Here is a 20,493-nt window from a genome sequence, read left to right on the forward strand (position 1 = left end):
ATGTGCAAACATAGTGATAATGGCGGCGCCGGCCGCGGAGGACAGGAGACGCCAGATTACTGTTAAATGCTGAGACACTTGGAGGGCAGCAGAGGCCGCGGCAGGCATGATACATGATTCTGAGAACCTGCAGCAATAACACAGTAACGGCGGCAGAGGCCGCGGAGGACGGGAGACGCCATGTTGGATTCAAACATGGCGCCGCTGTGGTAGTGTCTCAGAATGACAGGAGGGATGTGCAGAGTGTTGACACAGATGAGATCCGGATTTGGAACGCTGGGCCAGTCTCAGAAGACACCTAAATGGCAGGTAATGGCGTCCAGATACCCGGATCGTGACATTAACGATCTGCTGATAAAGGCATCGACCAGGGAGAAGTTGTTGCAGTCCATTGCTCTCACGACTCGTCTGCTCAGGGACCATGATTGGATCCTAAACCTTACAAAGTCACATTTGGAACCGACAAGGAGATTGTCTTTCCTGGGGATGATTCTCGACATGGAAGTGCAGAGGGTTTTAGAAGAAAGTGTTGGTGATACAAACAATGGTCCAGGATGTCTTGAAGCCAGCCCGGGTATCGGTTCATCAGTGCATTCGCCTTCTAGGGAAGATGGTTGCCTCCTACGAGGCTCTACAGTACGGAAGATTTCATGCTCGATCCTTTCAACTGGATCTCCTGGACAAGTGGTCGGGTTCTCATCTACATATGCACCTGAGGATACGCCTGTCACCGAAAGCAATGATTTCACTCCTCTGGTGGCTGCAAACGCCTCACCTTCTGGAGGGCCGCAGGTTCGGGATTCAGGACTGGATCCTTCTAACCACGGACGCAAGTCTCCGGGAATGGGGCGCAGTCACTCAAGGGGAAACCTTCCAAGGAAGGTGGTCAAGTCTGGAATCCAGTCTTCCGATAAACATTCTGGAACTAAGAGCCGTGTACCACAGTCTTCTCCAAGTGGCCCATCTTCTGCAAGATCGAGCCATTCAAGTACAGTTGGACAATGTAACGATGGTGGCCCACATAAACCGACAGGGTGGAACGAAGAGCAGAGCTGCGATGTCAGGGGTAACAAGAATCATCCTCTGGGCAGAAAAACACACTGTCAGCAATTTTCATTCAGTGAGTGAATAACTGGGAAGTGGACTTCCTCAGCAGACATGATCTCCATCCAGGGGAGTGCGGTCTCCATTCGGAGGTGTTCACGGAGGTGACAAATCTTTGAGGAGTTCCTTAAATAGACATGATGGCCTCCCATCTCAACAAGAAGCTTCGGAGGTATTGTTCCAGGTCAAGAGACCCTGCAAGCAGTGGCGGTGGACGCCCTGGTGACTCCGTGGGTGTTCCAGTCGGTGTACGTGTTTCCTCCACTTCCACTCATTCCAAGGATTCTAAAGCTCATGAGGAGAACAAGAGTTCAGGCAATCCTCATTGCTCCGGACTGGCCAAGAAGGGCTTGGTACGCGGATTTTCTGGGTCTTCTGCTGGAAGATCCGAGGCCTCTTCCTCTTCAGGAGGACCTGCCACAACAGGGGCCGTTCACTTATCAAGACTTACTGCGGCTACGTTTGACGGCATGGAGGTTGAACGCCAGATATTAGCTCGGAAGGGTATTCTGAACAAGGTTATTCCTACCCTGATACAGGCTAGGAAAGGAGTAACGTCTAAACATTACCATCGCATTTGGAAAAAGTATGTATCTTGGTGTGAATCCAAGAAGTTTCCTACGGTGGAGTTTCAATTAGGACGATTTCTCCTCTTCCTGCAAACAGGTGTGTATATGGGCCTGAGGTTGGAATATGTAAAGGTCCAGATTTCGGCTTTATCTATTTTCTTCCAGAATCAGCTGGATTCCCTCCCTGAGGTTCAGACCTTTTTGAAAGGGGTTCTGCACATCCAGCTACCCTTTGTGCCGCCTACAGCACCGAGGGATCTTAACGTGGTCTTACAGTTCCTCCAATCGGACTGGTTCGAGCCTCTACAGGAGGTTGAACTCAAGTTTCTCACGTGGAAGGCTGTCACTTTGTTGGCCTTAGCTTCTGCTAGACATGTGTCGGAGTTGGGGGCTTTGTCTTGTAAAAGCCCATACTTGATCTTCCATGAAGATATAGCTGAGCTCCGGACACGTCAGCAGTTTTTTCCAAAGGTTTTGTCGGCTTTTCATATCAACCAACCTATTGTGGTGCCAGTTGCTACTGACTCCTCAATTCTATCAAAGTCCTTGGATGTTGTAAGGGCGCTAAAAATCTACGTGAAGAGGACTGCTCGTCACAGAAAAGCGGACTCTCTGTTTGTCCTGTATGATCCCAAGAAACTTGGGTGTCCTGCTTCTAAGCAGACTATCTCTCGCTGGATTAGGTTCACTATCCAGCATGCGTATTCTACGTGATTGCCGTGTCCAAAGTCTGTTAAGGCCCACTCTACTCGTAAGGTGGGTTCTCCTGGGCGGCTGCCCGGGGTGTCTCAGCTTTACAGCTTTGCCAAGCGGCTACTTTGTCTGGGTCGAACACGTTTGCTAAATTCTATAAGTTCGATACTTTGGCCTCTGAGGACCTTAAATTTGGTCAATCAGTTCTGCAGGATCCTCCGCGCTCTCCCTCCCGTTCTGGGAGCTTTGGTACATCCCCATGGTACTAATGTGGACCCCAGCATCCTCTAGGACGTAAAATAGGATTTTAATTACCTACCGGTAAATCCTTTTCTCGTAGTCCGTAGAGGATGCTGGGCGCCTGCCCAGCACTTCGTTATCCTGCAGTGGTTATTTGGTTCAGTACTGCTTTGTTCTTAGTTGAGTACTGCGTTATTACTTGGTTCAGTAATGTTATTCAGCTGTTGCTGAGTTTTTTCAAGCTAGTTAGCTTGATTTGCCTTGTTTGTGTGAGCTGGTGTGAATCTCGCCACTATCTGTGTAAAATCCTTCTCTCGAAGTTGTCCTTCTCCTCGGGCACAGTTTCTAGACTGAGTCTGGTAGGAGGGGCATAGAGGGAGGAGCCAGTCCACACTATTAAACTCTTCAAAGTGCCAGTGGCTCCTAGTGGACCCGTCTATACCCCATGGTACTAATGTGGACCCCAGCATCCTCTACAGACTACGAGAAAAGGATTTACCAGTAGGTAATTAAAATCCTATTTTGCTTGGTATTGAAAGCAGGTCCCATCCTCAGCTGGCGCAGTCTTCTCTGTGATATTTGGGAAGATTGCTTCCCAGATCAAAGTAAGTATACTCAGAGAGGGGGGCAGCGGACCCGGACCCCCACCGGTGCCCTCCAGCAAGCTCGGGTAAGTAGTACATTAGTACCCACTCCCCTCTCTCTCTGCGCCAGTGCTTGTGGCACCAAATTAAATGTACATATAGGAAGACTGTAATCAAGTTGGTGGGAAGGATAGGGAATACATTCATGAGCCTTTTGTTAGATTAGCTGTATGTACAAACTCACCAAAATATTAGACTCAGATGCCTGATTCTGTACCACCTGGTGAAATCGTGGGTGTGATATTGTGCAGATGCTAGTTTAAGCTTCCCCCTTGTGCAGTAACATACACCGGAAAGTGGAAGCTCTTGACACCCATTTTCTGTGCCCCTGTATGCAGTAACACCATTGGTGGTTCTAAACAGTCCACCTATGGCAGTTGCATAGTCCTTGGGTGAACATGACCTCTGTGTGAGCGTCTGTGCATCTGAGAACTCAGCCTGCTTACACTGACACCCCTTTGACACTCCCATAGCACACCCAAATTGTGTTCTCTTTGGGCCAACTCCAAGTTACCATCCAGAAATACCCATCACTTGACTTCCATTTCAGATACTAGCTATTCCTGTATGCCATAGCACCTTTGTATGTACACTGAGGTTTACACATGCGCCGCAGTAGCAAATAATTGTTCACATTATTATTATCATCCTTTATTTATATGGTGCCACAAGGTATCCGCAGCGCCCATTACAGAATACATAAACAAATGAGCAAACAAGAAAACAGCACTTACAGTTCAAGACAGCATAGGACATGTATGGAAAACCAGGGGTTAGGTGACATCAAAGTGAGTATGGAGTATAAGTGTAAAAGAAGGAAAGGCACATGAGGGAAGAAGGCCCTGCTCTTGCGAGCTTACAATCTAAACATGTCTGATTAAAAGGGATAAGGGATTAGTAGGATATTTATGAAATTTTGGGAAGATGGAAGAGAGTGATCTGCCCTTAGAATGAGTACTAGTGCTAGCACGCTGGCTACAGAAGGAGTGATTGGTGGCAGAGCCGGATTAAGGGGGGGGGTCCCGGGGATACGTACCCCGGGCCCCCCTTTCCAAAAGGGCCCCCTGCCACACCACAGATCGGATCTTTCTTCAATCCGATCTGCGGTGCTGTGCTCACGAGCCCCGGCTCCCCTTTGCCCTGTCCCTCCTCCTCCTTCAGTTCAGCGTGCGGCGCACCAATGACGGAGCCGCATGCTTGCTGAGCCGGACAGCAATTGGACAACTGAGCCGTCGCTCAGCTGCGCTGACTACAGCTCTAAGAAGAGTGCTCTAACAGGTGTAGTCAGGGCAGCTGAGTGACGGCTCAGCTGTCCAATTGCTGTGCGGCTCAGTCATTGGCGCGCCGCACGCTAAACTGAAGGAGGGATTCTTAGCGATAAATATATATATATATATATATATATATATAGCAATACATACAGGGTCCCTGGCACTCCGGTCTTACGTATGTCTTGCTCCGGTGCCCTCCCCTCAGATCAGCATCTGTAGATATCTCCTTTCTTATGGGCGGCACTCAGAGACTTTTATCAAACGGATTAAGTGAAAAAAAGACCCCACGGGGCCGTTTTTATTGGTCCGGTCTGAGGAAGGGGATTATACCCCGAAACGTTACCAATAAAAACGGCCCGGTGGGGTCTTTTTTTCACTTAATCCGTTTGATAAAAGTCTCTGAGTGCCGCCCATAAGAAAGGAGATATATATATATATATATATATATATATATATATATATACACTGCTCAAAAAAATAAAGGGAACACTAAAATAACACATCCTAGATCTGAATGAATGAAATATTCTTATTAAATACTTTGTTCTTTACATAGTTGAATGTGCTGACAACAAAATCACACAAATATTATCAATGGAAATCAAATGTATTAACCCATGGAGGTCTGGATTTGGAGTCACCCTCAAAATTAAAGTGGAAAAACACACTACAGGCTGATCCAACTTTGATGTAATGTCCTTAAAACAAGTCAAAATGAGGCTCAGTAGTGTGTGTGGCCTCCACGTGCCTGTATGACCTCCCTACAACCCACACAAATGGCTCAGGTAGTGCAGCTCATCCAGGATGGCACATCAATGCGAGCTGTGGCAAGAAGGTTTGCTGTGTCTGTCAGCGTGGTGTCCAGAGCATGGAGGCGCTACCAGTAGACAGGCCAGTACATCAGGAGACGTGGAGGAGGCCGTAGGAGGGCAACAACCCAGCAGCAGGACCGCTACCTCCGCCTTTGTGCAAGAAGGAACAGGAGGAGCACTGCCAGAGCCCTGCAAAATGACCTCCAGCAAGCCACAAATGTGCATGTGTCTACTCAAATGATCAGAAACAGACTCCATGAGGGTGGTATGAGGGCCCGACATCCACAGGTGGGGGTTGTGCTTACAGCCCAACACCGTGCAGGACGTTTGGCATTTGCCAGAGAACACCAAGATTGACAAATTCGCCACTGGCGCCCTGTGCTCTTCACAGATGAAAGCAGGTTCTCACTGAGCACATGTGACAGACGTGACAGAGTCTGGAGACGCCAAGGAGAACGTTCTGCTGCCTGCAACATCCTCCAGCATGACCGGTTTGGCAGTGGGTCAGTAATGGTGTGGGGTGGCATTTCTTTGGGGGGCCGCACAGCCCTCCATGTGCTCGCCAGAGGTAGCTTGACTGCCATTAGGTACCGAGATGAGATCCTCAGACCCCTTGTGAGACCATATGCTCGTGCGGTTGGCCCTGGGTTCCTCCTAATGCAAGACAATGCTAGACCTCATGTGGCTGGAGTGTGTCAGCAGTTCCTGCAAGACGAAGGCATTGATGCTATGGACTGGCCCGCCCGTTCCCCAGACCTGAATCCAATTGAGCACATCTGGGACATCATGTCTCGCTCCATCCACCAACGCCACGTTGCACCACAGACTGTCCAGGAGTTGGCGGATGCTTTAGTCCAGGTCTGGGAGGAGATCCCTCAGGAGACCATCCACCACCTCATCAGGAGCATGCCCAGGCGTTGTAGGAAGGTCATACAGGCACGTGGAGGCCACACACACTACTGAGCCTCATTTTGACTTGTTTTAAGGACATTATATCAAAGTTGGATCAGCCTGTAGTGTGTTTTTCCACTTTCATTTTGAGGGTGACTCCAAATCCAGACCTCCATGGGTTAATAAATTTGATTTCCATTGATAATTTTTGTGTGATTTTGTTGTCAGCACATTCAACTATGTAAAGAACAAAGTATTTAATAAGAATATTTCATTCATTCAGATCTAGGATGTGTTATTTTAGTGTTCCCTTTATTTTTTTGAGCAGTGTATATATATATATATATATATATATATATATATATTATTATTATTATTTTTTTAGTTTTTTAGTCCATGGGGGCCCCGCTGCTCTTTAGTACCCCAGGCCTCCCAGGGCCTTAATCCGGCTCTGATTGGTGGTGGTGATGGGTGTGGGGCAAATTTTCTGAATTTCACAGCAGACCTAATGAAAATGATACATGATTGTACTGAACCATAAAATGTTACATATAAGCAATATACAGTGCCAAGTGTTCAGAATACACAAACAAGTAAAAGGTATTACAGTATCCATGTATCATGTGATGATTTTAATTGCACTATAAGAGGCCTCTGTAGATTAGGGTTTAGTTGCTCAAACAGTAGCATGTCCAATAATCCAAGGGATGCCAAGGTTTACTGGGAATTATAGTTCACAACAGTACATTTATCTTGTTAGAGCCCATGGCAGGAGGAGAGGCTTGCACATTTTTTGTGGGCTTGATTTCCCTAGGATAAAAGCATCCTACTCTGCAGTGCTCCCTCTTATAGAATGTGCAGCCAAGTCTGGCAAATCTTTTGCTGGATGCTGCTTTTGCAAGTCATCCTCGTTATCAGTCCAGGGTACAGCAATGGTGCTGGTTATTCACCTAGGATGCAAAGCTGCCCTTTTTATTTTTTTATATTTCATGTACATTCATGACTAATCTGGAGGTAACAATGATACTGCATGTAAATAATAAATTTCAAAAGGCTACTTGAAATTTAACACTTTTGGTTAACCTTGGTAACCTCTATAGGTGGCCACGTTTACCCAGTTCCCTAGTCCGTTATTATAATAGGGATGTTATGGCTGCAATTGATATTATCGCCCCTGTGCGTATAAGACCTCGTAAACCACAACGTCAAGCTCCATGGTTCGACAACAGTGTTAGTGAGCTCAAGAAAAGGGGGCGTAGACTGGAAAGACGATGGAGGAAGACTAACCTAGTGGATGACAAAATAAAACTAATAAAGCATAATGAAGAATATCAATCGACAATCACTCGTAAGAAATCACAGTTCCTGTCAAATGAGATCACAGCAGCACACAATAGGCCAGCTCAACTTTTCCGCACAGTGGAGATGCTTTGCAAGCCAGCATGCCTGCAGACTGATGAGACCCTCTCCCAGGCAAGATGCAACGAGTTTGCAAACTTCTTTGCAGATAAAATATCCACCATCCGGGCTGGAATCTCCCCAGTGCCATCAAAGGAGTGCCAAACTACAAAGCCTGCCAATATAAGCTACCTGCCTTCATGGACCAGCTTTGCCCCAGTGGTTGTAAAGGACACTGCTGAAATTGCTCGGATTTTGCGTCCCACCACCTGTGATCTGGACCCAGCCTCAACCAAACTTCTAATAGGTTGTATGGATATAATTGGTCCTGTCTTTGCAAAAATTGTTCAATGCTCTTTGCAGACAGGCATTTTTCCTGGACCCCTAAAGGAAGCAATTGTTAGACCGCTTCTTAAAAAACCTAATTTAGATCCCGACTGCATGACCAACTACAGACCGGTATCAAACCTTCCTTTCCTAGGAAAGATTATTGAGAAAGTGGTTGCAAATCAACTGGAAACCCGCCTGACAACCCATGATATTTATGATCCATTTCAATCAGGATTCAGGAGAAGACATAGCACTGAAACAGCCCTCGTGTGTGTGTTAAATGATCTTCTGATGGCAAGAGACAGAGGTGACTGTTCAATATTAATCCTTCTAGATCTCTCAGCATAATTTGATACCGTGGACCATGGGCTTCTGATTGAGCGACTGATACATTTCTGTGGTCTGGATGGCACAGTCTTAAGCTGGTTCAAATCATTTCTCACAGGCAGGTCACAGAGAGTATCATCTGAATTATACTCATCACCACCAGTGCCATTGCCATGTGGTGTCCCACAAGGTTCTATACTATCCCCCATGCTTTTTGCAGTATACATGCTCCCATTGGGCGAAATAATCAGGCGCCATGGCCTGTTCTACCACTGCTATGCAGATGATACACAACTGTACTTGTCCATTGCTCCGGGCACTGATAACCCAATAGCAACGCTAAATGGCTGTCTAACTGAGCTACAGGAGTGTATGAGCGCCAGTTGGCTGCGACTGAACCCGGATAAAACAGAGGTCCTTATGATTCGACCGCAACATCAAAGGACAAGACTGCAGCATAGCCAACCAACTGGAATTACACTCGGGGATTCAGAATTACAGACCAGTGATCGTGTGCGGAATCTTGGCGTTGTCCTGGATGGTGGCTTGACACTTAAACATCAGATATCAGCCACAATCAAATCCTCATTCTTTCACCTGAGGAACATAGCCAGAATCAAGCACTTAATTCCCTCAGATGATATGCCAAAAGTCATACATGCATTTGTATCATCTCGATTAGACTACTGTAATGCCCTCTACCTTGGTCTCCCAGCAAAAGAATTGCAACGCTTACAGCTGGTGCAAAACACAGCTGCCAGGCTGTTAACCAACCAGCCCCGTTCTAGCCACATAACACCCATCCTCTACTCCCTTCACTGGCTGCCTGTAAGATGGCGAATCATCTTCAAGATTGGCTTACTGAGTTTCAAAGCATTACATGACCAGGGCCCAAGGTACCTGAAACAGCTTCTGACCCCATACTGCCCCACTCGATTACTGCGATCTGTAGATGAAGGACTTTTAGCAGTACCTAGAATCTACCGTAATTCATCTGGGGGTCGAGCTTTTAGTCATGCGGCTCCGACTCTATGGAACTCACTTCCCCGCACAGTGCGAGAGGTCCCAACTACAGAATCCTTCAAAAGTAGACTCAAGACTTTCCTGTTTACTCAAGCATTTCCATAGTGTCCCTTTTAGTATCTTCATGCTTCTGTATTTTATGAAAATGTACTTCATCATTATTTTCTGTACTATATTATGCTATGTATCTGTTAAGCGCATTGAGTCCTATTGGAGAAAGAGCGCTATATAAATAAAATTATTATTATTATTATTATAATTATTTTTATTATCTGTAGTAGTTTTAATCATCATCGGGTTCATGGCTGGAGGATGGCATGGAAAGTGCATGTCTGTAGGTATTGTTAAAGTGAAACACACCAAGAGATTTACAATTAGATTCAAAACCAGCTCTGGGCATTGCTAGAGGACTTTTATAGCTCCCGTCCCTATGTATTTATAACACGACCAACAAAAGCAGTGGTATTTCTAGAGACCTATAAGCTTTCCTGGTCTGCAAATATTCCTCTCAAGCAATGGTAACGCCTGGCACAGCGAAGGAAGCTTTTAGGAGTAAAACATATCTCCGTTAACTTTCAGTAGTAATCTATGTGTAATACTGCTCTATTTCCATCATAACTTTATCAATAAAATTGTAGTTGTTACATATTATAATACTGAAGAGGCTATGGGGTATATGCAATAGCGGGCGAATTGGCAAAATAGGCGAATTCCGGGCCGTTTTCGCCTCCAAAAATCAATTCGCCTATGCAGTGCAGTCATTTTTCGCAAAAAAACGGCCCGTCAAAATTCGCCTTTTCTCAATTCGCCTTTTTCCGAATTCGCCTTTTCTGCAATGGTACAGATGCTGCAATTCGCCTCCAGCATATTCAATTCAAGTTTGGAAATTCGCCTGCAGTGCTTTTAGACAGCAAATTCGCGATTTTCACTCCGCCACACTTTGGAGGGTGAAAACAAATAAAAAATTTTTAAACATGTTTTTTTTTGTGTTTTTTTTTTTAGGAATAGCAGATCTATTTATATTAGAAGGGATTAGGTTTTTTTTTTTTTTTTGGGGGAGGCACAAATATTATTTATATATTTTTTAAAATAATATTTTTATTTTTTTATTTTTTTTATTGCTGGAACGGTAAAATCCGGGGAAAAAATGGCGTGGGGTCCCCCCTCCAAAGCATAACCAGCCTCGGGCTCATTGAGCTGGTCCTGGTTCTAAAAATGCGGGGAAAAAATTGACAGGGGATCCCCCGTATTTTTAAAACCAGCACCGGGCTCTGCGCCTGATGCTGGTGCCAAAAATACGGGGGACAAAACGAGTAGGGGTCCCCCGTATTTTTAACACCAGCATCGGGCTCCACTAGCTGGACAGATAATGCCACAGCCGGGGGTCACTTTTATACAGTGCCCTGCGGCCGTGGCATCAAATATCCAACTAGTCACCCCTGGCCGGGGAACCCTGGGGGAATGGGGACCCCTTCAATCAAGGGGTCCCCCCCCCCCAGCCACCCAAGGGCCAGGGGTGAAGCCCGAGGCTGTCCCCCCCCATCCAATGGGCTGCGGATGGGGGGGCTGATAGCCTTTGTGTTCAAAAAAAAAGATATTGTTTTTTCCATTAGTACTACAAGTCCCAGCAAGCCTCCCCTGCAAGCTGGTACTTGGAGAACCACAAGTACCAGCATGCGGGAGAAAAACGGGCCCGCTGGTACCTGTAGTTCTAATGGAAAAAAAATACCCAAATAAAAACAGGACACAGACACCGTCGACAGTAAAACTTTATTACACACTGCCGACACACACATACTTACCTATGTTCACACGCCGACATCGGTCCTCTTCTCCATGTAGAATCCCGGGGTACCTGAAAATAAAAGATCAATTATACTCACCTCAACAGGCTCCAGAGATAAATCCACGGACTTGGCAAAAAAAGAAAGCGCATTTACCCGCACCAAAAACGGACTGAAAGGTGTCCCATGCTGACACATGGGACACCTATCCACGATTAAGATCTGTCAGTGACAGTTGTCACTGACAGGTCTCTAAGCCAATCAGGAAGCGCAACTTCGTTGCGCTAACCTGATTGGCTGATCGCTGTGACAGCGCATCGCACAGCTCCCTCCATTATATTCAATGGTGGGAACTTAGCGGCTAGCGGTGAGGTCACCCGCCGGTCAGCGGTGACCGGCGGGTGACCCCACCGCTAGCCGCTAAGTTCCCACCATTGAAAGTAATGGAGGGAGCTGTGCGAGGCGCTGTCAGAGTACAGACGGCGTCCAGCCAATCAGATGAGCGCCACGGCAGTAGCGCTTCCTGATTGGCTGAAGGGACATCAGTGACAGGAGTCACGTGATGTCCCGGCATTCGGGGAGAGGGGTCCCATGTGTCAGCATGGGACCCCTTTCGGTCCGCAGGTCCGGTTGTTCGTTTTCTTTTTTTGCCAAGTCCGTGGATTTATCTCTGGAGCCTGTTGAGGTGAGTATAATTGATCTTTTATTTTCAGGTACCCCGGGATTCTACATGGAGAAGAGGACCGATGTCGGCGTGTGAACATAGGTAAGTATGTGTGTGTCGGCAGTGTGTAATAAAGTTTTACTGTCGACGGTGTCTGTGTCCTGTTTTTATTTGGGTATTTTTTTTCCATTAGAACTACAGGTACCAGCGGGCCCGTTTTTCTCCCGCATGCTGGTACTTGTGGTTCTCCAAGTACCAGCTTGCAGGGGAGGCTTGCTGGGACTTGTAGTACTAATGGAAAAAACAATATCTTTTTTTTTTAACACAAAGGCTATCAGCCCCCCCATCCGCAGCCCATTGGATGGGGGGGGACAGCCTCGGGCTTCACCCCTGGCCCTTGGGTGGCTGGGGGGGGGGGACCCCTTGATTGAAGGGGTCCCCATTCCCCCAGGGTTCCCCGGCCAGGGGTGACTAGTTGGATATTTGATGCCACGGCCGCAGAGCACTGTATAAAAGTGACCCCCGGCTGTGGCATTATCTGTCCAGCTAGTGGAGCCCGATGCTGGTGTTAAAAATACGGGGGACCCCTACTCGTTTTGTCCCCCGTATTTTTGGCACCAGCATCAGGCGCAGAGCCCGGTGCTGGTTTTAAAAATACGGGGGATCCCCTGTCAATTTTTTCCCCGCATTTTTAGAACCAGGACCAGCTCAATGAGCCCGAGGCTGGTTATGCTTTGGAGGGGGGACCCCACGCCATTTTTTTTTCGGGTTTTTCCCCGTTTTTTCCCGTTTTTTAAAATCGCGGTAAAATCCGCAAAATCGGCCGATTTTCGCCCGCGACTCTGGCGAATCCGTTTTTCATTGCATATGGTGAATTCCGGAAGCCACCTTCCGGAATTCACCTGGCGAATTTGGTCGAATTGAAAAAACGGCGATAATTGCCGCGATTTCGCCCGCTATTGCATATACCCCTATATTCATATACTGTAATTTGGGCACGGGTGGCTTAAAACAGAACATTCATTTCCCACGTTTGGGCAACTGTATTTTGCTTAAGCATGTAATCTTGACCACCTGTATAAAGTAATTTTTAAAACTGAATTTACTATTTGAGAGGAAAACCTTTTGTTACAAATACAATTATTTTTTATATTTTGTAAAATTACTTTTTTTGCTAGAATGTAATTATTTTATTTCTTCATTTGAACATCTTCTTCTTCTTCTTCTTCTTCTTCTTCTTCTTCTTATTATTATTATTATTATTACTACCAGTTATTTACATAGCGCACACATATTCCGCAGTGCTTTTTTTGTTGAAAACATCTTGCAATTAATCAATATTTTGGCATAATTTAGATTTTTATTTATTTGCAGTCAGAAGAGCTATGGGATTTGTTTTGCACCATTGAACTTCCACTTACCACTATTTTGGCAGGTAAGAATGGTCATTATGTTTTGTGGACTTTTTTGATTTTGCTCATTAAAACAAGTAACGGATGAGTTTTACAAAGCAACATTTTTCTTAAGTTGAAGCTGACGCATAAATAATATGGAAAAATAGAAGTAAAATCACAAATGGGTTACTTTTGGATTCAGTTTTGGGATAATTCATTTTTCTTGAATGCTCCTTTACAAAAGTTAAATTAATGATTTTCTGTGGGTTGTTCCCACCATTGCATACTAAAGTTTAGAATGTGATGGTGAGAACAAGCCCATAAAAAATAATTCATCCTTTGAAAAGACAAAAATAAGTAATCCAAATGTATGCTGTCATGAATCTAACTGTATTTCTCATGTTCTGTGGCTTACCTCAGCAAATCCTGTAACCTGCATCTGCTTCAGCTCAGCATGTAGACTGCAATCTGTGTTGCTTACTCTTGATTTCCCACCTGAGGAGGAATTCCTCTGTGAGTAATCACTAAGATCCTGTGTGCAGCATTTGATCCTCCACTGTGCTCAGCTCTCTGGTGTTTGGGACTAAAAGCCAGCATCCTGTGTTCATTTTTAGAAGTTTAGGCTTCAGTGTTTTTCCAGTCTGCCAGGCCTCACTCCACATCAGAGCCTAACCTGGAGTACTGATGTGACAGGGTCTGATCACCTGACCATGAGCTATCCAATCCAGTGCCAGCCTGAGACTCCCTGAATCACCTGACTCTATTCACTAATCACCTAAGACCAAGAGGTATAAGTAGAGAGAACGGAGTTTCAGAAGCTGGCAGTTCCTTGAGTCACACAGCTCAGTGTGAGCCTAGTAGCTGAGCTCCCTAGAGGTAACACTTATTACCTTAGTACCTGCAAGCCTCTGTTCTTTTGCTATCTAGTTCTGTTGCTCTTAAGTCCGGCTCACAGTGTGCATACCAGCTATACCGGTACCCAGCCTGGTTCACAGTGAGCGTACCAGTTATACCGGTACCCAGCCCAGTTCACAGTGAGCGTACCAGTTATACCGATACCCAGCCTGGTTCACAGTAAGCGTACCAGCTATACCAGTACCCAGCCCGGTTCACAGTATGCGTACCAGCTGTACCAGTGCCCAGACCGGTTTACAATAAATTATCAGTTATACCGGTACCCAGCCCGGTTCACAGTGCGTTAGCAGTTATTCCGGTATCCAGCCCGATTCACAGTATGCTACCAGTTTTACCGGTACTCAGCCCGGTTCACAGTGCGTTACCAGCTATACTGGTACCCAGCCTGGTTCACAGTGGGCTATCAGTCTCACCGGTAACCAGCCTGGTCCATAGTGCTCTGGTAACCAGCACGGTACAGGCATGCCAGTAACTAGCCCAGTTCTCAGTCTCACCAGTAACCAGTCCGGTTCTCAGCCCTGGTTTATAGTGCTCCAGTAACAAGTCCGGTCCAGCTTATCCTCAGCCAGAAGCCAGTCTGGTCCAGCAGCATATCACCAGCCTAATCCTGTTCATCATTGATCCAGTTCGTTCTCAGCAATATATTCACCAACCTGTTATCAACACCAAGTCCCTGGTGTTCCAGTGGTCAGGATACAGCACCCTCTGCCGAGGCCCAGGTTCGACTCCTGGTCAGGGATTGCTCCTTGCCTCTTCATCACATTGTTTCCCACAGACCAGCCAATTATACACATAGTCCTCCAGTTACCTGCATGGACTTCACATAGACTTCGGGTTCACAAAACTAACAGTCATGACATATGCCAGCCACTCAATATAATAAATATGTTCAGAATGCAAAATGTTTTAAACTTGCTTTAAAATATTGGAATGCGGAACAACCTATTGTTATTGCATGCTACCAGGAAAGTATTTTGTACTAGTAAAGGGACCCGTCATATGCTGGGTCATGTCAGTTGGCCTATCTGTTCCGTCCCTTCCCTGCTGTGTCAGGCCCTCCCCCTCAGTAAACAGTGTTCCATCCCCTTTCTGCTTAAATGTACCACCCCTATCAGCCTTGCCCCTCGTCCCATACTTACCTTGTTCCCGGTGCCTGGCCAGATCTTCTTCCTAGGCTAAGTCTGTCCCATTTCCGTAGTAGTAGGAAACGTTGGGGGTCGTGCCCTGGCTCCCACTACACATGCATGTTGGAGATGGGATAGACCTTACAGAATTACTATACAGATTTGTAAAAGCTGAGTGTATATACAGTGCACATAAATTGTGCATTATTCCCCCGTCCTGGGATTTTGACTGCTGCAGTGCAGGCATGTGAATAGAATAGGCTCTCAGGAGTATCCCCTCTTTCATTGAGGGTACACCTGAGTTTCTGTGGGAACCAGATGGGACATAGAGCACTTTTATTGTACTTGGGGTTGCAGGGAGGCTTGCTTGGATTCATTGTAATCTGAGAAGCCATGCTGTGACATCTGTACAGTCATATGTTTTGTGTAAGTCTGCTACTATTTTCTCAGTTGTACCTTAGAAAGAAAAGATTGCAACTAAAGACTTTATTATGTTATGACACTCAGGGAATAGTTCAGTTACTGGCATTGTGCACATATCAGCCATTTACAGTACCCAGACATCGCAAGTTTTCCTGCAAACCTCTTTGGGGTGTAAACAAGGGCGTAGCTACCATAGGTGCAGGCAGTGCAGCTGCTATGGGGCCCAGAGCTGAGAGGGGCCCATCTTCCCTGTCACAGTTACAGGTGTTATATACGTTTTTTGCCATTGGGTGGTACGTAGGGGTCCTTTCAAACTTTGTCTTTAGGGCCTGCAATATATCTAGGTATGCCCCTGGACCTGGTCATTGTAATATGATATAAAATGAACTGGAGGGCATTTTAATGTTATATAATATGAACCGGGGCACTGTAATGCGGCACAATATGAACGGGGAGCATTATACATCATAATGTGAATTGGGGGTACTGTGTGGCATAATGTGTACTGGCAGCTCTGAAATGTGACATACAGTAAGGTGAACTTAAGCACTACTGCAATTCATAAAAGAAACTAGGGCACTACTATGGGGCATAACATTAAATAAGTCTCTACTATGGTTCAGAAAATGAACTAGGGCACTATTATAGGGCATACAATTAACAACTGCTGCAGAGAAGTGTCTCTCTAGAAGCATTGGGACGGGGGCCCCTTCAAAATGTTACTATGGGGCCCACAAAGTTCTGGCTACGCCCCTGGGTGTAAAGAAAAACTTGCAATGTCACTAGACGCTTCCATCCTGCCAAACTGAAACGTCCCCTTGGAGTACCTGTTTTGATTTTATAAAAGAACGAAAAATCCAGAACCTTAAAGTTGTATTATCTATGAGATAATATACAGTTTGTACATATTTGATTTCTAGTAATGGAAAACAATACTATTCAAGTAAATGAAGAGGAGCTGAAGAAGACATCAGTACTACTAGGGGTAAATAAAAAGGAAAAATAAATGTAAATTATTATGGCATGCCTAATCTGTATTTACAGTTTTAATAAAAAAATTTTTTTTTAAGTGATAATAAAGTGAGAAAAATGTAAATGATACTCTGCATGACTTACGTGGAGTGCTTGCACCACTGGTAGGTAAAGACTAGAAGAATATGTAGCTTGGTGGGTAGGGGTCCAAAATAAGCTATACTTATCCTTCAAGATGATCCAGTAGAGATGCAGGAGCAAGTAGAGGTGGATATAAATTTAGAAATGGGTGGCATTGATAGATTGGTATTCCGGCTGCCGGCATTGCATGCTGTCGAGATTCCGGCGTCGGTATCCTGACCGCCGGGATCCCGACAGCCGGCAAATTAAACGTATACCGTTAGATTTAATGGTGGCATAGAGGAAGTAATCACTTTACCATATTGTGCGCAATGATTATAGCACTCCAGCTGTCAGTGGGAGGGACTAGTAAGATAAAGGTGCATTAAAGTTCCTGGCCAATATGTTCCTATATATATTTAACGTAGTTTTAGTGTTTCTTCGTTTTTTTCAAATAGTTTTAGATTAATGCATATTTTTACAGCAATTAGTTTACAAAGTGAATGGACTGATCTGAGAGCAGAGCTCCTAGCGCATTCAGATTGTATTTGAGTCTTAAGAATAGTGGGGTGAGGTGAGGCGATGGTTTTAGGGAACTTGTGGCTAGAGCAAATCTAGAAGGCTTGCATCACTCCAAGCCAATGAAATGCAGAGCAACTGTCTGATTGTAGATGCAGTGTCTTGGGGGGGTCATTCCGAGTTGATCACATGTAGCAACTTTTTGCTGCCCGTGCGATCAACTAGACTCTGCCTATGGGGGAGTGTATTTCTGCATAGCAGGGCTGTGAACGCTTGTGCAGCCCTGCTATGCTAAAAAAGTTTCCTGTAAAAGAAGACCAGGGTAACAGTTACCAGCGATACTGGTCCCGGAATTGCCGTCAGACATCCGCCCTCCAAATGCCTGGACATGCCTGCGTTGGACTCACCACTCCCTGAAAACGGTGAGTTGCCGCCCGGATCCGCCTTCCTCCTGTCAATCTTCTTGCGGTCGCTGCTGCGACTGCTTTCTTCAGTAACGGAATCACTACCTGGTGGTGGCTGTCGCTGGGCAATGACACGCCTGTGCAATGCGGCCACCACGGCTGCGAAGAAGCCCAGCGTGCAATCGGGTCGGAATGACCCCCTTAGTGAGAGTACTATGTGTAACCATAAATTGAACCCTATAAACTATAAAAGTATCGTTTATATTACAGATTCATCTTAAAGAACTGGAGCGAGAAGCACACCATGCTGCAGGAGAGAAGTTCAGATTAACCAGCAGTAATGAACTTAGACAGGTGTGCATTTTAATGTATATATCATTCCTTTTGACCTAAGTAAACATAGAGCAACAGTATATCAATCTTTCATATATCACGGTGAGAGTTGTTTTTATCACTACAAAGTTATTTGACTTTTTTTTTTTAATTAAGTTATTTTTATTGTTTTTTTTTTCCAGGAAACATAAAAAACTGATAAACAGAAAAAGACTAAATACTACATGTGTTATGTGCTTACATAGAAGAAATGTGCGGGCCCTAGCAGTACACTGAATACAGCAAATATGAACATAGTAGGTTATTCAGGTTTGTTAGCAACCCCCCCAAAAAGCAACTGAGCAAAACCATGTTACACTGCAGGTGGTTTAGATGTAACATGTGCAGAGAGATTTAGATTTGGGTGGGTTATATTGTTTTTGTGCAGGGTAAATACTGGCTGCTAAATTTTTACACTACAATTTAGATTTCAGTTGGAACACACCCCACCCAAATCTAAATCTCTCTGCACATGTTACATCTGCTGAACCTGCAGTGCCACATGGCTTTGCTCAGTTGCTTGCTTTTTTGGTTGGATAACAAATCTGAATAAGGCCCATAGGGCATATAAAAGCTAATAAAACAAATGGTAACTAGAAACTCGGGCCCTCATTCCGAGTCGTTCGCTCGGTATTTTTCATCGCATCGCAGTGAAATTCCGCTTAGTGCGCATGCGCAATATTCGCACTGCGACTGCGCCAAGTATCTTTGCTATGAAGATAGTATTTTTACTCACGGCTTTTTCATCGCTCCGGCGATCGTAATGTGATTGACAGGAAATGGGTGTTACTGGGCGGAAACAGGCCGTTTTATGGGAGTGTGGCTGAAAACGCTACCGTTTCCGGAAAAAACGCAGGAGTGGCCGGAGAAACGGGGGAGTGGTTGGGCGAACGCTGGGTGTGTTTGTGACGTCAAACCAGGAACGACAAGCACTGAACTGATCGCACAGGCAGAGTAAGTCTGGAGCTACTCTAAAACTGCTAAGTAGTTTGTGAGCGCAATATTGCGAATACATCGGTCGCAATTTTAAGATGCTAAGATACACTCCCAGTAGGCGGCGGCTTAGCGTGTGTAACTCTGCTAAATTCGCCTTGCGACCGATCAACTCGGAATGAGGGCCTCAGAGTGTGTGGACACAAAAACAAACAACGAAAAAGGAAAATGCCACTGTTGGGAAGTCCTATGAGCAATCCTCCTAAAACCCAGTGGAGATTCACCTGTCTCAGTTTATGGCATTTTGAAGAGTATTCCTGCTGGTATAGACATAATGCAAATGATCTATGGTGTCATTAACAATTGCCTGCCCCTTATAAATACCAGGGAATCCATGGCGCACAAGGATTAGGCAATAATAACCTTAGCAAATATGGGCAGGTCCAGGACTCGTCTATAGTTAGTGGGGTTAAAATAAAACTCTGGAATATCTAACCCAAATAAGCAGAGACTGCCATGAGCAGGCGGCAATGCTGGGACAGTAGATCTGGTATGAGACCAAACCTGTAGCCAAACTTCATGAACCCTAGGACAGTCCCAAAGCAAATGCCAAAAGTTAAGCTGCAGAGCCTTGCATTTAGGACAATTGGTAGAAGTACTAGCACCTTTCTTAGTAAGAATAACAGTGGTATGGTAGGTTCTATGTTGACTCCCTATTTATTGCTAAGAGGCACAAGGGCATTAAGGTCACAATAAAGATAAGAAATCATCTTTCTTTGTGGCAACCTATGGAGTGTGGTCTTAAGAAGGGAAGTGGAGACCAGAAGAGGGCCAGTTCCAAACATGTATTGTACAGCATGGCGTAGCTGCAGATATCTATAAAAGGCAGGAAGAGCAGAGGAATAAAAGAGATGGACCCAAGCAAGAAAGCAAAGACCCAAACCAAACATCCAGGATTTCCCAGAGGTACCTCAATTCAACAGAAGGCTTTGACTGCGTCAAGAGACAACACCACTGGTCTGGGCACATCCGTGTACAACATTTCAGGTGACAAGAGACACCGAAGGATCTGGGTTATAGGCTTATAGCCAGTTTAATCAGCGTGTGTTCTAGTACCAATCACCAAATTAAGACAAGTAGTCAACATCTTGGGCAAAATCTTAATTTCCAGTAGGGAAATAGGACTATAAGAGTCTGGGTAAAACCATGTTGGTAAAGAACAATGGAATATGCTGTTCTATATAAGAAACTTTTAATAATTTTAATAAATAAATTAATAATAATTTGGTTCTTCAATTCCTGTGTGTATTGTTTAGGTGCTTTTTGAAAAGTTGAACTTACACCTGCGGTGTAAAAGCAAGCTTCCTCGGACAAGCTCGTGCCATTTACCATCAACAGCTGAGCCCACGGTAAAGATAACTCTATTACTGTACTGTATACAGTATGTGTTGCATAACTTTCTGTAAGCATTTACATACAATATGTAAGATTATGGTGTTACTGTCCTCTATTACAGTAAGTGGCACCATACAGACATGTCCTCATACACTATTGCTGCAGTTGTGCT

At 45.2% G+C, this 20,493-nt stretch overlaps 1 protein-coding gene across 6 annotated transcripts in view; it reads left to right on the top strand.

Moving 5' to 3' along the window:
* The window catches only part of POLN (DNA polymerase nu), a 617,268-nt gene that overhangs the window by 232,057 nt on the left and 364,718 nt on the right, over window positions 1-20,493 (top strand). For all 6 annotated transcript variants that reach the window (XM_063924721.1, XM_063924733.1, XM_063924728.1 and 3 more), the window contains 4 exons: window positions 13,125-13,185; window positions 16,527-16,591; window positions 17,892-17,975; window positions 20,243-20,335. In XM_063924721.1, the coding sequence (XP_063780791.1) occupies window positions 13,125-13,185; window positions 16,527-16,591; window positions 17,892-17,975; window positions 20,243-20,335 (303 nt within the window). The remainder of the gene's footprint in view (window positions 1-13,124; window positions 13,186-16,526; window positions 16,592-17,891; window positions 17,976-20,242; window positions 20,336-20,493) is intronic.

This window comes from Pseudophryne corroboree, chromosome 1, assembly GCF_028390025.1.
Source record: "Pseudophryne corroboree isolate aPseCor3 chromosome 1, aPseCor3.hap2, whole genome shotgun sequence".
Lineage (NCBI taxonomy): Eukaryota > Metazoa > Chordata > Amphibia > Anura > Myobatrachidae > Pseudophryne > Pseudophryne corroboree.